This window comes from Akebia trifoliata, chromosome 5 (genome assembly GCF_017979445.1).
Source record: "Akebia trifoliata isolate Shusen 1 chromosome 5, ASM1797944v1, whole genome shotgun sequence".
In the NCBI taxonomy this organism is placed as follows: Eukaryota; Viridiplantae; Streptophyta; class Magnoliopsida; order Ranunculales; family Lardizabalaceae; genus Akebia; species Akebia trifoliata.
The window spans coordinates 2,615,348-2,634,101 of NC_141379.1; the positions used below are offsets into that span (position 1 = coordinate 2,615,348).

At 34.2% G+C, this 18,754-nt stretch overlaps 1 protein-coding gene and 1 pseudogene across 2 annotated transcripts; both read left to right on the forward strand.

Annotated features, from left to right (window-relative positions):
- The first annotated feature begins 449 nt into the window (after window positions 1–449).
- LOC147400968 (cytochrome P450 71A1-like) lies at window positions 450–4,540 on the forward strand (annotated as a pseudogene). Its single transcript, XR_015178195.1, has 2 exons — window positions 450–1,389; window positions 3,905–4,540. The product of XR_015178195.1 is annotated as a cytochrome P450 71A1-like (transcript).
- Window positions 4,541–12,831: 8,291 nt separating this feature from the next.
- On the forward strand, window positions 12,832–17,759 carry LOC147400969 (cytochrome P450 71A1-like). Its single transcript, XM_086442035.1, has 2 exons — window positions 12,832–13,778; window positions 17,131–17,759. Exons 1-2 carry the CDS (start codon window positions 12,849–12,851, stop codon window positions 17,737–17,739), a joined length of 1,539 nt encoding a protein of 512 aa, XP_086298161.1. The 5' UTR covers window positions 12,832–12,848; the 3' UTR covers window positions 17,740–17,759.
- The last annotated feature ends 995 nt before the right edge of the window (window positions 17,760–18,754 follow it).

Here is an 18,754-nt window from a genome sequence, read left to right on the forward strand (position 1 = left end):
AATCATTGGGCCCACATTGATTATTACATTGACAATTCAACAACACAAACATCTAAATTTCATTAAAATATTCATATTCAAAATTTTCGAACTTGATCCACTATGTATAAAACGGACGACTATCGAGTACCCACATTTAAAAATAAAATTCAACGATGAAAAATAATTATCTTTTTTTAATTTCATATAATTTTATTCTTTACTACTCCAATATGTTGGATCATAATTTTGAAGTTGAATATGAAATCATTATTATTATTATTATTATTATTATTATTATTATTATTTCACTATGGTCTGGAGAGACAACTCTCTTTTTCATTTTTTTTTTTTTTTTAATAAATTAGGTGCTTCCACGTGTTAGCATGTGTCAAGTCCGCCCACCAGAAGTCTTTCATATTATCAGCACTCTTAAATAGGATGACACGTTTGGGCTCCAATGAAAAAATTAGTAAGCAATGGCTCAGTATTGCCACAGCTGCTTCATGAAATGTTGCTCCATCATCCCTTCTCTCTCACTCTTCTTCTTTTCTTCTCCATTTTCTTTCCTTTTAGATTCCTTCTAGCTTCACCGAAAAACTCTTTTAAACTACCGCCTTCTCCACCTAAGCTTCCATTTTTTGGAAACCTTCATCAGGTGAGCATGCTAGCTCATCAATCTTACCGTGATCTCTCCGTGAAATATGGTCCACTAATGCTCCTATACTTGGGCCATGTTCCAACTCTTGTTGTTTCATCTGCCGAGATGGCTAGTGAGATCATGAAGAGTCAAGATATGGGTTTTGCAAATAGGCCTGATATCACTGCTGCAAGGATTCTTCTATATAAATATAGCAATATATCTTTTTCGCCTTACGGTGAGTATTGGAGAAAAGTAAGAAAGATTTGCATTATGGAGCTGTTGAGTATGAAGAGGGTTCAGAACTTCAGGTTTGTAAGGGAAGAAAAAGTCGCGCTTATGATCGAGAAGACATCGCGTTCATGTTCGATGGGAGCACCAATTAATGTAAGCGAAATGGTGCACACTGTCACCAGTGACATAGTCTCTAGATGTGCTATCTTGGTAGGAAATATGAAGCAGAAGGTAATAAAAAAAGTTATGGAGAGTTGTCAAGGGAGGTGATGACGCTTATGGGTGCTTTTAGCTTTGGAGACTTCTTTCCAACATTGGGATGGATGGACACTCTCAGTGGCTTGGTTAGGAGACTGAAGAGGGTTTCTAAAGAATTGGATACCTTCTTTGATCAAGTAATTGAAGAACATTTGATTCGAGGAAAACATGATGATCAAGACAGCAAAAAGGACTTTGTGGATCTTTTGCTCCGTGTTCAAAAGGATAACACGCTTGACATCAACCTCACCAGAGAAAACATCAAAGCAATAATATTGGTACCTCTCTCTCTCTCTCTCTCTCTCTCTCACACACACACACACACACATGCACACACTATCCTTACTATATGGCTGATAGCGTTTGCTAAACATTGTGAAATTCCCTTCCAGTACATCATTCATTTTAGAGTCGTGATAAACCGACTTCCCCACAGGGAATACTAGACCGCCTCCGCTGACGTGGGGTGTGGCAAAACCATAGATTTCCTTTCAACGGGATACACAACTTAGATTTATGGGAATATATGGTTGTGTGTCCCGAGGCATAAAATATGATTCCAACATTTTAGAGTCGTGGTGGAGTCATACTATAACCACTCTTCATTTTAGGGCTGTGCTAGAGTGAACTCAAGATTGTACCTGACGTTAGGAGTGAAAAAGCATTTATGGTTCTTATGCACTTTCATGTCAGCATGTATGATGTAAAGTACAATCTTGAGGTATTTTCAATAACATTCTTCATTTTAATTCTTAAAATAACAAATTATTATTATTTTTAAAGAAAAATGCAAAAGAGACTTCCCATCCACATATTTTACGGGGATGTGAAATTGTGTATCCCGAGGTGAAAATCTACAAATTTATTTTGCAGGATACACGTTCGCATGAAAATCATTAAATGTTTTTCCTACAGATACAAATGAAGGGCATCTATGGTTCTGGAGACACCTCCCAATCATTTCCATATTGAATGCAGTGTCCTATGCAACATTGCATTGATATGCTAGTTTACACAACCATAGATGCTTTTCTCTCTTACTCTTAAGGAAAAGCATCTATTATTCTATACATACCACCACGTCAGCAAGTATTCTAATAGGTCTGTTTAGCATTAATCTTATAACAATGCTTGAGAACACTGACTCACCAAACTTCACCTTATCAACTTTGTCACCCAAGAAACCCAGGAAACTTTGGTGTGGGGATCCACATCATAAAATTCAAATTAATGCAGTTAATTTCTTATTTAACATACCTTTTTGAGTGGATCCTAACTCGCATCAATTTGTGGCATCCGAAAACATGATTTGATGACATAGAGTTATAAAAGACAAAATTCTAAAAATTTGAAGAAATTTTTTTTTTTTTTAATTTTACCATTAAATTTTAGTGTCAAATTTGGGAGTTTAGTAACTATCCATTTTCAACCTCATTGATCAAGTTCAAAAAGATTTTTTTGTTTTATTTAGAATCAGACTTTCTCCATAGAATCTAGAAGTTGTTGTGTTGGATTGCCAATTTGATAATCCATGTAGTAAGATTTAAAATATTACTAATCATGCTAGCCTGATAACTAAAAGAAAAGTTTTCTCAATAACAAACTTGATAAAGTAATGGAGTTTTAGTAATGATATTGCAACAGGTAGGTCTACCCGGTAAATCTTTCGTTTTCTTTTTCTCAATCTTTAAGCAAGGTAGTTTCTATTGCCAAACCAACTTTTGCTAACGCCACCGCAAGGTTGTGCAAATTCTTCCATGATTTACATATGAATTGAAGTGGCATTAGCAAAAGTTGGTGTGGTAATAGAATCTCTCTTTAGCAAATAGATAAAAAAAATCAAGCTGAATTACAAAAATACCCTTCTAAAAAATCTGATGTTAATAATAAACACTAAAGGTATGTTTGATTGCAAATGGAAAATAGGATGGAAAATCAATTTCCATGGAAAATGACATTTTTCAAGTATTTGATTGCACATGGAAATGGAAATTCATTTTCCACCCCATTCAAAAAGTTCACTAAATCATGGATTTCACTTTCCCACCCATATGGGTGGGAAAATGAAATCCACCCATATTTTCCATCCACAATTCTTCCCTACTACCACTACTACCACCACCACCATTACACTAACCTCGTCGTCGTCGTCGTCGTCATCGCCGTCGTCACCATCGTCGTCGTCGTCGGCTCCGTCTCCGACCACCTTCTCTCTCTCTCTCTTCTTTTTCTTCTTCTACTTTTTCTCCATCCCTCACCTCTTCCGCCACCACCACCACCATGTTCTCCCCCCATCTTTCTCACTTACCTCCGTCACCATCGCCGTCGTCATCGTCTTCGCCGCCACCGTCGTAGCCGCCATCGTCGTTGTCGCCACCGTCGTCGCCGTCGCCACCGTCGCAGCCATCGTCGCCGCCGCCACCGTCGCCACATCATCCCCCCTCCCTCTTCCTCATCATCTTCTTCTTCCTCTCCCCCTCCTCTCATCTTCTTCCTCCTTCTCCTCTTCTTCTTTTTTCTCATATTTTTCCATGATTTTATCCAAGTGAAATCAAACAATGGAATTTGATTTTCCAACCCTACCTATTTTCCACAACTAATTTTCCATAGATTTCAAATTCCATGGAAAGTGACTTTCCATGCAATCAAACATACCCTAAGAGAATATTTTAATAATTTAAAATAATTTTTTTGTAAATTATCATTTTCAAAATTTAAATGAATAGTGCATTAGATTAACCGAGATTTTAAAATTTTCTATAGTATTAAATATCTCATATATATCATGCACAGGACATGATTGTTGCTGGAAGTGATACATCGTCAACAACTATAGAATGGGCTATGGCAAAACTTGTCAAGAATTCAAAGGCGATGAAGAAAGCCCAAGAAGAGGTAAGAAGAGTCGTTGGAAACAAATCAAAGGTGGAAGAGGATGACATTAATCAAATGGACTACTTAAATTTTGTTATCAAAGAGACTTTGAGATTACATGCCCCTGCCCCAACATTGATTCCACGAGAATCCTGCACAAGTACTAATGTGAAAGGTTACCATATCCCTGCTAAAACAAAGGTCTTCATTAATGTATTGGCGATTCATAGGGACCCCAAATTATGGGATAATCCAAATAAGTTTATTCCTGAGAGGTTTAGCAGCAATGCTATTGATTTTAAAGGCCAAGACTTCGAATTGATCCCATTTGGAGCGGGGAGAAGGGGTTGTCCTGGAATGTCGTTTGGGATCGCGGTGGTTGAGTTTGTAGTTGCGAACCTCTTATATTGGTTCAATTGGGATTTGCCTGATGGTCCAAACAAGGAAGAGCTAGAAATGACTGAAGTTTCTGGGATGGTTGTCAATGAGAAAAGTCCTCTTCTTCTTGTTCGAACCATTCACTTCTATTGATATGGTTGCTTATAATTTAATGGATATATACTCTTCTGGAGCTCATCCTATATCAACGTTGCTACCTAATAAAGCTATTTTTAATTTGATTAATAGTAATATCTCGATGATGGTGGATTTTTACGTTACCAAGGCAATCATTTAATTTTTTTTTTCTTCTTCCCTCATTGGTTTCAAGTGGGTGTGTCACCTCCTAACCCAGGTAATGCTCCAGTAGCTCCAGTCTTTTTTCTCTTAATAAGACAGAGTCCCACACAAGGTTTGTAGGGATGCCCCTCTCTATTGATGCACTTTTCAAGGTCGTATATGGCTTCCTCATAATATAATATATATTTGAGTCGTGATAATCTTACTACCCCACGTGGCATATTCAATGGACTACCTATCTGCACTCCTCAGGAAACATGTTTCTCTCGAGATACACTATTTTATGGGGAAGTGCAGCCGTGTATCCCAAGGAGTGCAGATCTACAGTTTCAAACTTGTCACGTTAGGATAGTTGATTGAGTTTGCCACTTAGGGTCATGATTCTATATGTATATTTTTAAAAGGTCAACAGGATTAAGGTAGACCAAGACCTACTACAACCTCAGGTCATACATGACTTCCTCAAATATTATATATTTTTAGGAGTGCCATTCATGTAAGGGTATTGAAATCTAGGATGTCCTATAAGATTCTTTGTTGATTCTAAAATTCTATATATTGGATGTGTCCATGCTTTTAAAACTTGTTTTGACATCTCATCTTGTCCATGAATGAGACCAAATTGCCTTGGATGAATTTTTCGATACATTTGTGTCGTCTCATTCAACAATGAGACAAATGAACCATGGGTTTAAATCTCGTCCGATGCGTTTGACTCTATCCGTCTCGTTGGTGGACAATATAGAGACACATTAGACAAGTCGTCTCGGCCTCAGATGAGATTCAAAACCATGGATATGACTGAAGTAAAAGTTGGGTTGACAATAGAAGTTTTCTAAATTTATTTATCAAAGAATACTTTCCTGTCTCTTAGAAACTTAGGCCCTGTTTGGTATCCTTAAATCTATTTTTGGGTGCGTATAGGTTACACAATGCAAATGATTTGAATTGCGAAAAATTTGCATGAATAACCATAGTTCTTAAGAAATTTCAGCAAATGATTTGCAATTGGGAGGTACTGCAAGTCATTTGAAAAATAATTCAACGCCCACCTATGTATATAACAATTACAAATATATCCCTTATCAAACAAATAACTAAATTAAGAAAATACCCACAGTCATTGTTATTGAAAAATATACATAAATTTACAAAAATACCCCTCGTCAAAGTTAGATTGAGTTACACATTGAAATTACAATAATTCCCCTAATTTTATAAAATTTTAAATTATACAAATTAGCAAAAATGCATCTCATCAAAGATACATTTTCTTGCATATTAAAATTACAAAATACATATCATCAATGTTTTCATAAAAATATCTCTCGTTATAAGGGTATTTTCATAAATTTATATGCATGTTATTGTAACAAATACTAGACGTATTTTTGTAGTTTGAATAGTTTTTTATGATAAATATTTTGTAATTTCAATATGTGTAGACACCTAATTTACACAACCCATTAAAAAAAGTTCAAATTTTCAAAAATTCTAAGTTGATTTCGATTAAAGGTTGAAAAACCCTACAACGGGCTTAAGTTGTATAATTGAAATTTTCTTTATTCATACATGCACACATGTATCATTTCATATTAATTTGCATACTCAAATCTTATCCCTAATCCAACCCCATCCACTTTCATGACCCATTTTCGATCCAATTTTATAACTCATTCTCGATCAAATTCCATAACCCTTAATCCAATTTAATTACATACCCATTTCTCTAATCCAATCCAATTACATACCCACTTCCCTAGCCTATTTCTCTGAATTTATGGACTGACACATTTTCATACTCATTCCCTAATCTAAACTCATTCTCCATTAACAAATACATTATCATATCCTAACTAATACCAAGTCCGCATTCAAACCTAATCCAAATACCCAAACAGAAATCATCCTAAGCCTCATAACCTAAGTCCAAAACTAAAATCTAAAACAAAGTTTATTCTGAGCTCATTTCAAACTCATTCTAAATCCATAATCTTACACCTCATCCAAAAAAGGACATATGGTAGTCTCATAAGTCCTAATGCCCAATACTCTAACCTAATTAGAGAGTCAACTCTCTTAAGAAAACTCAAGAATACCTTCTTAAAAAAGTAAGATTAAACAAAAAAATGTGTTTTGATATTTGGTAAAAATCACAAAATTTGAGAGAACTTGCAATCATATCCTAAAAAATAGGAGTCTTCAAATACATACATTAAGCTCTCCTATTAATCAATTTCAATATATATGCACACTCTTGTTTTATGAGTTATTTACAAATGAATCCAGATCTACTTTTTATTTACTATTTCATCTTTATAAATGCCACTCCTCTACTCATCCTCCCAAAAGTACTTTTGTTTTCTTATCTCTATTTATCAAAAAATCAAAGATCAAAAATGATTTTAGGATTTGATCTTACAAATTCCACCTTTACCCTTACAAAATAAAAAATCCTAAAAGAAACAATCAAAATTTTATGTCATTCTTTTTATTTTTAGGATTGGATCACTTTATTCCTAAAAAATTTCAAAGAACTTTATAAATAGCCTAATTTCTTATGACTAATTCATGCTCCAAAGCCCCATCTCTCAACCTTAAATTATACTAAAATCCCTATTTAACTTAAGGCCTAATCTCTCAACCTTCAAGCTTTTAAACAAAAATCATCATTAATCTCTTACCTTTAACACTTAGTCAAAATTTTTAACAATTTACTTAAGATAATCTCATTCAAAATTATCAATAGATAAGGTGGGTTAGGATTTAATTTCATTTTAAGTATTTACATCTTCTTCTATTCCTCTTGGTTTTTTTTTTTTTTTTTTAATAGAAAAACCTTTGAATGTAATTAAGAATCCTTCTTCATCCCGAGTAGGTTAAACCTCAACCTTAGGCATGGAATGCTCGAGGCAACTTAGTTGAAATGATGGAGGTTAAAACATTATTTTACTTACGATATATCTCATGCATCATATTATACATTATGCATCCACTCACATATGATTGCCAATGATAAAGAAATGTGTCACCCTCTTATTGGGGTTGAAACACTAAGTTTTGAACCTTACATACATACATTAAGGTTATAGCATTAAGACAACTCCACCATGGAGTCTCACTGAAAAATCCAACCAACATTTCTATTCATGAAAAATAATGTAGACTAGATAAGTCATCATCTTCCATAGGATGTTCCAAATGTCACATTAATATCAAAACTCTTTTCTAAGAGAACATTTTCACATATTACATACATCACCTCTAAACATGCACTTTCATGTATTTTATATTATTTTCTTAAGTTTCAAAAGATTGGCCAAGTTTTCAAGCTAACCACCTTAGGTGGAGAGAATGTGGTGCCTGACACTTTTCCCACGCCTCATCATCTAATCGACCCCCTTACCATAGATTTTAGGTAGACCATACCTTTTTCTATGAATGAGAGTCATTACAATGGTAAAATCAATCTAAAATTTATTTCATGTGCCCATTCACACTATTTCTAAAAAGAATGGCGGCGACTCCAAATAACATATCATTGAGGTTTTATGACGAATATCTCATCTCTACAATATATAATATGAATATTTTCTATACGCGATTGTATAGAGTCTAGAGACTTTTTATTTTTTTTTCTTTAGAGTTGTGCTGGAATGACATCTAAATTGTACCTCACATCACATTTTCTTGACGTGAAAAATGCAATGTGAGGTACAATCTTAAAGGTTACTTCAGCATTATTCTTTTCTTTTAAGACTGATAGTACATAACATTATAGTATGAATTCAAACAAAAAGTAATTTTATTATAAGATCGCACCATATAAGATGCGATTCTATTATGTAACTTCCATTACTTGCAGTGTGATTTTATATTATAATGGTGTGGTAATATCACAACCCTTTAATTATTTCCACATATCCTAATGAAAACATTGTTATGATATCGTAATGAATCATGATTTTTTGATGCCCACTCTAACAAACGCCCCCATCATAGAATCATAGTTCATTTGCCTCGAGATATGCATAATCATAAATTTTTTTCTTGTGTATCGTTAGGCAAATGATCTATGGTTCTGTGATTGGGGTGTAGTGGTGCATATGTCAGACGGGGGGCGTCAGATTATCACAACTCTTGTGTATATGTGCTTATTGTTACTCTAAAATGTCTATCGTCTAAGAGTTGTGCTGGATTGACCTAACGTTGAAACCTGATCATATTGCACTTCTTGATGTGACAATGGATAAGTAGCATAAATGTTTTTTCTCTTGTATCTTGATGAAAAGCATCCATGGTTCCCCTACACTTTCACGTCAAGAAATGCAATATGAGGATCCAATCTAATGTCACTTCAGCATTATTCAACTAAATACCTATCAAAATGGTGGGACAATGATTGGATCCTGGCCAATTCGATATATATTTAATAAAACAATTAAAAATATGTAAATATTTTAACTAAAATTCCTTTTATTTATAATCTTAAATGAAAAAATACTTACAACCAGTTCATTAGGTGAACCATTTTGTTAGAAAATCTGGTCAAACCCAATTCAACCACCAATTCGGTCAGATTTTTAAAATAATTGAGCCGAATGCATAAATTGAACTCTTCTGAGTTATTCTGATAATATCTAGTATAGCTTATTGGAGACAAGAAAACAAAAAAAAAAAAAAAAAGTCCAAGCATTTGGTATAAAATGAGGTCATTGGCTTCTATTTGTCAATCAAATCAATCACCGACAATAATGTCTTATTTACATCGTTTACAACAAGCAATCTTTGAAAGGTGACTTTAGTGGCACACAAAGGATTTCTAAAAATAAAAGTCCTCCACCACACAAAATCTATCGTACAATATTGGGAAATATAGCCACATCAAAAACATATTTTGCGTGTGCTTTAAGTTTTTTGATAAAATCTCGTGATAAAAACTGACTTAGGAACTTCTTTCTAACCACCCCCTTAGCTTTTTCCTGTTAATTTGATGGTCCATTTATTAAATTCTATTTTTCTTTCTTTATGCTCTCTCATCCCTCATGCAATTGGTGAGATAGATGATTCAAATTGGCAAAATGAAACATTCAAATCATAAATTGAGTCCAAACCTTTGATCCAATTGTAAAGATTGATTGATCGATCTTTTATAATTGCCGATTTCAATATGCATTTGAACACAAATCATTATAGATCCACGTTCAGATTATCGAGATCGACCTCTGTACAATGAGTCAAGGAAGCTTGATTAAGTAAGATTTTAAATCTTATTAAGGATAATTGGGCCCAAATGTGATAATCTTATGTAGACACCCCATTTTTGCACTCGCCTGATAAATCAATTCGTCAACCCGATCGCGACGATTCCAAATGATGGATGATTATTCCAATGCTTTATTTGTTACTAGATATGTTTCAGAAATTCAGATGAGGTATCTCAAACTAACAAAACTGTAGAAGCCATGCTACACTAGAAAAATATAACCTCAAAAATATAGAAATCACCATCTTGCAAACAAAAAGAAGCTTTACAATAAAAATCACTAAAAAATGACCAAATTACCAAAATACCCCTAACATCAAAACATCCTTAGAGCCCCCCTTACGCTTAGGGAAACCCATTCAAATACATAAAATAACAAAATGAAATCAAATAAACCATTTCACCAATTTTCACAAAATTTGACAAAATTACGAAAATACCCCTCATAAGGGTTGACAATCATTTCACGCCAAAAAATTTCATAAATAACACAAATTAATAATCTCATTGAATTCTTTATGAAAAATTGATTCCATAACATCCTAAAACATCGAAAACCGATTTAAAACGCAAAAGTTCTATTCGGGGGCAAAACAGTAATTTTTCAAATTTTAAAATTTTTAATTTCGAAATTAATAAATAAAATATTAATTAATGTAAAGTAAAATCTTAATAAAATTAATTTAAAAATCTAAACCAAGTCAATCTCATAAGACTTAAGTCAAAATCCTAATTAAAATCCTAATCTATAAAAAAATCAAGTCAATATCTTAAGACTTAAGTCAAAACCCTGATCTAAAAAGACCAAGTCAATCTCATAAAACTTAAGTCAAAATCCTAATTAAAATCATAATCTAAATAAACCAAGTCAATCTCATAAGACTTAAGTCAAAATCCTAATTAAAAATCCTAATCTAAAAAGACTAAGTCAATCTCATAAGACTTAAGTCAAAATCATAATTAAAATCCTAAAGGAAACCTAATTAAACACTAATTCTATCTAAAAAAGTTTATAAATAAGAGACACCACACCCTAATCTCGTATCCAAGAGAAAATCCTAGAAAAAGTAAGTCAAGGAGCCTCCCCAACCTTCCCAAAACCCTAATTTTGAAGTCCTAACCCCTTACCTATCATCCAACCCCCAACTTTTGCTCAAAAAAACACCTAAAGACTCTTCAAAAACACCCAGAAATCCATAAAAACTCAAAAAATTCACAGATCTAAGAAGAAGATATCTCAACTTGGAGATTAGAATCAGATCCGGTGACGGGTGAATAGTAAGGAAATACATACGAGGATACTTTCCGCCAGTGTTGAGGGAATCGTTGTAATTCGCAAGGTAACTTTATTTTATTTTTTTTAATTATTATTTGTTGTTTTTAGTCTATTTTGCAATGTAATCATTTTTGGGAAGTAGTAGAGACCGGCGTTTGTCGGACGGGGTTGGTGCCTAATATCTTCCAACCCCATAACATGATCCCTGGATCTAGTTTTTTTTTTTAGATTAGTTTTCATTATCTGTTTAGAGTCGATGTTCGATTCCTAGATCGTAATAACTAGGTGGCGACTCCGAAACCTCGAAAATCAAAAGCAGATCCGCACACCCCGCGGATCGAGGGCGTTTTCATCCCACACCAATTCTCTCTAGATTTTATAGAAAAACACATATTCAAAATAAAACAAAAGCTCCTTGGCCACTCACTAGGATTTATCCCTACTTATTTAGTATGTGGAGCTTGTGAGATATTGTATTATGTACCTGAGGGATTTAGGTGAGATATGGTGTTCTAAGAGGCCAATTGCCCAATCCTAATTAGTTGGGCCTACATATTTGGAACCCTATCATAAGAAAAAAAAAATTACACTTAATTCAAGGTGTTGAAAATGGACTGTCACAAACTCGTAAATTGAAAACTAAAATTTATCAGTCAAAAATAACTTCTTCTTTTTTTTTCAAATTTCTTAGAATTCGTTCTCCACCTCCCTGTGGCATGGGATCATTTTAGATGAAGGTGTCACTTGGCTAAATGGTAAAGGCTTGAGGAAAGTAAATCCCATGACTTTGATTCAAATCCCGTTCAACCCATGTTCATCTTCATTAACCACTAATCCCTTGTTTGCTTAGGAAACAAAATAGGATCATTTTAGATGCCACGGGTGATGCAGTTAGAGAACTTTCCATACTAACTTGGTAGGTAAAGTGTTTTTATTTTGCAGTCAGAGAAAGTTTCTCTCTTTTGCCTGATCTCTGCTCACATATTTATATTTTTTCCATTGACAATCCAACAACACAAACATCTAGATTTCATGAAAATATCTATATTCAAATTTTTTTGAGCTTAATCCATGATATATAAAACAGACGACTATCGAGCACCCACATTTAAAAATAAAATTTAACAATGAAAAATAATTGTTTTTATTTATTTATAAAGCTTCATATAATTTTAGAGTCATGCTGGGACGACACATAATTTATTGTGATTCTCACAATTCTGATGTGGACATGCATACATAATCATAGATGATTTTACTCGTATCACGAAAAAACACATCTATGGTTATGTGCACAACCATGTCAGACTTGTGAGAATCGTAGTAAATTCTTTTTATCATTTCAACGTTTTTCATAAGTTTATCCTTTACGATGGCATTTGATCGGATCATAATTTTAAAAGTCAAAAGATCACATGTGAAAGTTTTTTTTTTTTTTTTTTTTTTTTTTTTTTTTTTTTTGTTTTTTGTTTACACTAAGGGTTGGAGAGAGAAACTCTCTTTTTTAATTTTTTAATAAATTGTGCGCTTCCACGTGTAAACATGCGTCAAATCGATCCACCGAAGTCCGTGACATTATCAGCACACTTAAATAAGATGACAACGTTTGGGTTCCTATGAAAAAATTAGTAGAGCAGCAAGCAATGGCTCTAGTATTGCCACAGCTGCTCCATGAAATATTGATCCATCATCCCTTCTCACTCACTCTTCTTCTTTTCTTCTCCATTTTGTTTCTTCTTAGATTCCTTCTAGCTTCACCAAAAAACTCCATTAAACCACCACCTTCTCCACCTAAGCTTCCATTTATTGGAAACCTTCATCAGGTGAGCACGCTAGCTCATCGATCTTTCTGTGATCTCTCAGTGAAATATGGTCCACTAATGCTCCTATACTTGGGCCATGTTCCAACTCTTGTTGTTTCATCTGCAGAGATGGCTAGTGAGATCATGAAGAATCAAGATATGGGTTTTGCAAATAGGCCCGATATCACTGCTGCAAGGATTCTTCTATATAAATATAGCAATATATCGTTTTCGCCTTACGGTGAGTATTGGAGAAAAGTGAGAAAGATTTGCATTATGGAGCTGTTGAGTATGAAGAGGGTTCAGAACTTCAAGTTAGTAAGGGAAGAAGAAGTCGCCCTTATGATCGAGAAGACATCACGTTCATGTTCGATGGGAGCACCAATTAATGTAAGCGACATGGTGCTCACTCTCTCCAGTGACATAGTCTCTAGATGTGCTCTTGGTAGGAAATATGAAGTAGAAGGTAATAAAAAAAGTTTTGGAGAGTTGTCAAGGGAGGTGATGAAGCTTATGGGTGCTTTTAGCTTTGGAGACTTCTTTCCAACATTGCGATGGATGGACACTCTCAGTGGTTTGGTTAGGAGGCTGAAGAGGGTTTCTAAAGAATTGGATACCTTCTTTGATCAAGTAATTGAAGAACATTTGATTCAAAGAAACCATGATGATCAAGACAGCAAAAAAGACTTTGTGGATATTTTGCTCCGTGTTCAAAAGGACAACACACTTGACATCAACCTCACCAGAGACAACATCAAAGCAATAATATTGGTACCCCTCTCTCTCTCTCTCTCCCACCCACCCACACACAGCCACACACACAAGCGCAAGCGCGCACATGCACACACTATCCTTACTATATTGTTGATAACGTATGCTGAACATTGTGAAATTCCCTTCCAGGACACCATTAATCTGAAACCCCCTCCCCCCCCTGCCGGGGCATACTCAACTGACTCCCCTGAAGTTGGGTGTGCCAAAACCATAGATTTCCTTTCATCAGGATACACAACTTAGATTTATGGGGATATATGGTTGTGTATCCCGAGGCATAAAGTTTATGGTTCTGCCCATCCCACGTCTGAGGAGTCGATCGAGTATGCTACATGGTAGAGTCATATTATCACCCCTCTTCATTTTAGAGTGGTGCTGGAGTGAACTCAAGATTGTACCTGACATTACGAGTGAAAAAGCATCTCTAGCTTAGCTCCTATGCATTTTCACGTCACGATGTATGATGTGAGTTAGGTCACTTCAATAATATTCTTCATTTTAATTCTTAAAAGAGCAACCAAAAATAAATAAATAAAAGAAAAATGCAAACACGACTTCCCATGATGTTGTCTTCAACATTGCACTAACGTCGATTTTGTGACTCAACTTGACATGGTAACTCACTAACGTGGTAAGTGCAAGAACCGTAGATTTTTTTTCCTTTGGCATACACAACTGCACATGTTTTACAGGAATGTGAAATTGTGCTTCTTAAGGTGAAAAATCTACATTTCTTATAGGATACACTTCAATTGAGTTTTTGAGTTACCCTGTCAGGTTGAGTTACAAAATCATTATATTAAATGGTTTTCCTAAAAATACAAATGAAAAGCATCTATGGTTTTGGGCACACCTCAGAGTCATTTCCGTATCAAATGCAGTGTCCTATGCATCATTACGCTGACATGCTAGTGTACACAGAACCAGATGCTTTTCTCGCTTACTTTGAGGAAAAGCATCTATTATTCTATACATACCACCATGTCAGCAAGTATTCTAATAAATCAGTTTAACATTATTCTTAGAACAATGCTTGAGAAACATGTTTAACACTGACCCACCAAACTTTACCTCATCAAGTTTGTCACTCAGCAAACTTTCGAGTGGGGATTCACATTATAAAATACAAATTGATGCAGTTAATTTGTTATTTAACATACCTTTTTCGAGTGGATCCAAACATGGTTTCTAAACTCGTCTGAGACCGAGATGTATCGCCCGAGTTAACTTGATATCGGAGCCTAACGAGACCAACTCACAATGTGTCATGAGACGACCGCGTATCGTGAGATAAGTGAGTCATCTCGGACGATATTTTCGCAAAACTCGGGCGATACGAACGAGATATACGAGACAACGCAGATATTATGTTAACTCACGAGATAAACGAGTTGTATCAGACGAGATTTTCAAAATCTCATCCGAGTTAACCGAGACAACCGAGTTTTACCTCAATCCTCAATTATTTACCCCCAAATCGATTTTCCTCCATTATTTCTTCATCTTCTCCACCAAGTGAACAAAAAAATATAAGATTTTGGGAGAAAACTTCATTTTCTCCATCAAGTTAAGCCTCAATCCTCTATTATTTCACCCCTCAAATCAATTTTTCTCTATTATTTCTTCATCTTCTCCACCAAGTGAACAAAAAAAAGTTAAGATTTTGAAGAAAACTTCATCTTCTTCATCTTTTGTGGTTAAGTTGATGATTTTTAGTGATTAATTGGGAGATTTGTGTTTCTTAATTTACTCTCAATATTGACATACTGAATTGGGGTATTTTATTTATTGTTCCTTTATAGATTAGATTCAATTGCAGAATAGTACCCATTATCTGACTTAGTTATGAAGACATAAGGTCAAGGTTATTGTGTTCAGTTGTACTTCACAATCAACCATCAAATCTTTAGGTTTCTTATTAAATTTACAATCCCAAGTGATTTTTTTGATTTTTTCTATCTTGGATTTGAGCTTGTTTGGTAGGTGCATCAGTGCAAGTGGTTTTGGCTATTTTATTTTCATGTTTCAATAAATTTTGTGTTAGTTTCTCTTAATTTAGATATTGAATTTATAGAGAGCAACTAGAGAAGGACAATTTATGGAGGTCCCCATTTGCCAAAAAGCATTAAATACAAGAAAAAAATACTTGCTAAAATCATTAATTTTGGATTGATCTATATGAATTTGTTTTACTCATTTGTTTGATTATTATAAATATCATCACAAATGAAGAATATGTTTCTTCTAGATTTTAATGGTAGTGATTTAATCTCTATGGTTCAGGTTTAAGATCCATGATTAATTTCCAAGATGTTCATGGAAGAAAGACTTATAAATGTTTACTTTATTTATTTTGATAGGTATATTATGAAATTTTTTTTTTTAATTATATATATATATATATATATATATATATATATTTGGGTTCATTTTTTAATAGGAATCATTTCTGATTTTTTCCTGAATTTTTCAGATTTTTTAAATGGTTAAAAACCATTGTCTCAATGTCGAACGAGACGAGACGTATCGTCCGAGTCAACTCGATATCAAAGCTGAACAAGACGAGACCAAATACCGAGTTTAAAAACCATGGATCCAAACCACATCAATTTGTGGTATCCGAAAACATGATCGGATGATATAGGGTTATAAAAGACAAAATTCTAAGAACTTTGAAAAAAAATATTGAAAAAATGTTAATTTTTACCGTTGAATTTTAGTATCAAATTTGGGAGTTCACTAGCTATTCATTTTCAGTCTCATTGAACAAGTTCAAAATGATTTTTTATTTTATTTTTAGAATCTGACTTTTTCCATAGAATCTAGAAGTTGTGGCGTTTGATAGCCAATTTGATAATCCATGTAGTAAGATTTAAAATATTACTAATCATGCATGCTAGCCTAATAAATAAAAGTAAAGTTTCCTCAATAACAAACTTGTTAAAGTAATGAAGTTTTTGTAATAATATTGCAACAGGTAGGTCTGGCCCAATAAATGCCTCTTTTTTTCTCAATCTTTAAGCAATTGCCAAACCAACTTTTGCTAATGCCACCCTAAGGATGTGCAAATTCTTTCATGATTTACACATGAATTGGAGTGGCATTAGCAAAAGTTGGTGTGGTAATAGAATCTATCTTTAGCAAATAGATAAAAAAATCAAGTTGAATTATAAAAACGCCCTTCTAAAAAAATCTGATGTTAGTAATAAACACTAAGGGGGTATTTTAATAATTTAAAATAAAGTTTTAGTAAATTATCATTTTCAAAATTTAAATGAATAGTGCATTAGGGTAACAGGGATTTCAAAATTTTATATAGTACTAAATCTCTCATATATATCATTCACAGGACATGTTTGTTGCTGGAAGTGATACGTCGTCGACAACTATAGAATGGGCTATGGCAGAGCTTGTCAAGAATCCAAATGCGATGAAGAAATCCCAAGAAGAGGTAAGAAGAGTGGTTGGAAAGAAATTAAAAGTGGAAGAGGATGACATTAATCAAATGGACTACTTAAAATTTGTTATCAAAGAGACTTTGAGATTACATGCCCCTGCACCGACATTGATTCCACGAGAATCCTGCACAAATACTAATGTGAAAGGTTACCATATCCCTGCTAAAACAAAGGTCTTCATTAATGCATGGGCAATTCATAGGGATCCCAAATTATGGGATAATCCAAATATGTTTATTCCAGAGAGGTTTAGCAACAATGCTATTGATTTTAAAGGCCAAGACTTCAAATTGATCCCATTTGGAGCAGGGAGAAGGGGTTGTCCTGGAATGTCATTTGGGATTGCAGTCGTTGAGTTAGTAGTTGCGAACCTCTTATATTGGTTCGATTGGGATTTGCCTGATGGTGCAAACAAGGAAGAGCTAGACATGACTGAAGTTTCTGGGATAGTTGTCAATAAGAAAAGTCCTCTTCTTCTTGTTCCAACCATCCACTTCTAATTATATGGTTGTTTATAATTTAATGGATATATATATTTCTATTGATATGGTTGTTCAGTAATTTTTCCTAAAAAATATTGAAAATGGACAACTCAAATAATTTTTTGGTGTGACCTGACCTTTCTCCTATGAATAATAAGTTTCTAAACACCTTCCCTCCTCTGACATACTCCCCAATACTCTCTTGACGTGGCATGTGCTAGGACTATAGATTTTTACTCAAGATACACAACTGCACATATTTGTGGGGATGCGCAATTGTGTATCCCAAGAAAAAATGTATGATTCTAGCACATCCCACGATAAGAGGGTATAGGGGAGTATGTCAGAGGAGGGGAATAATAAAATCACGATTCTTCTCCTGTATGAGAGTAAAAAGAAGAATAATGATAAATAGACTCCTCACGTGATTGTATATAGAATCATAGATTTTTTTCTCGGGATACACAACTGCACATATTTATGGGAATGTGTAGTTGTGTATCTTGAGGGAAAAATCTATGTTTCCATGCACAGCCATGCGGAGAGAGTTAGAAAATCTCAACTCTAAGAGAAATATAATCTATCCAGCCTTAGATGGGGGTATTTATGTCATTTTATTAGTTTTTCATTTCGTCATATCTCACCATCAATTTGAAAAAGTGGAAGCTATTTGTTGATAAAGAAGCAAATGTGACGTGGCACATTGGAGTGTTGTCCTCTTAAGACTTTCGCTATATCTATTGAGATCAACTTTTCCGCAATAATAATCAGCCCATGCCCACGAGATAGTGGGAAGGGAAAGAGGACCAAATGTCCGAAGTAAGGGCGCAACTTGGTCATTTAAAACCGAGAACTAGGCCGCCAACGGGTCGGATGAAGCTATTTTAATATCCGTATCCAATTCTACATGTGATAATCCTCATTCAATTTTTTACCCACTTATACTAAAGATATGCATATCCGACTATTTATTTACTTTTTTAAAGGATATTGTTATTCGACTTGTACTCAAATTTCAAGTGGATATCCAAAT

Coding starts and splice junctions, on each gene's coding strand:
- LOC147400969 (XM_086442035.1), top strand. CDS start 12,849: ATGGCTCTAGTATTGCCACAGCTGCTCCATGAAATATTGATCCATCAT. Junction 13,779..17,130: donor ACATCAAAGCAATAATATTG/GTACCCCTCTCT, acceptor TATCATTCACAG/GACATGTTTGTTGCTGGAAG.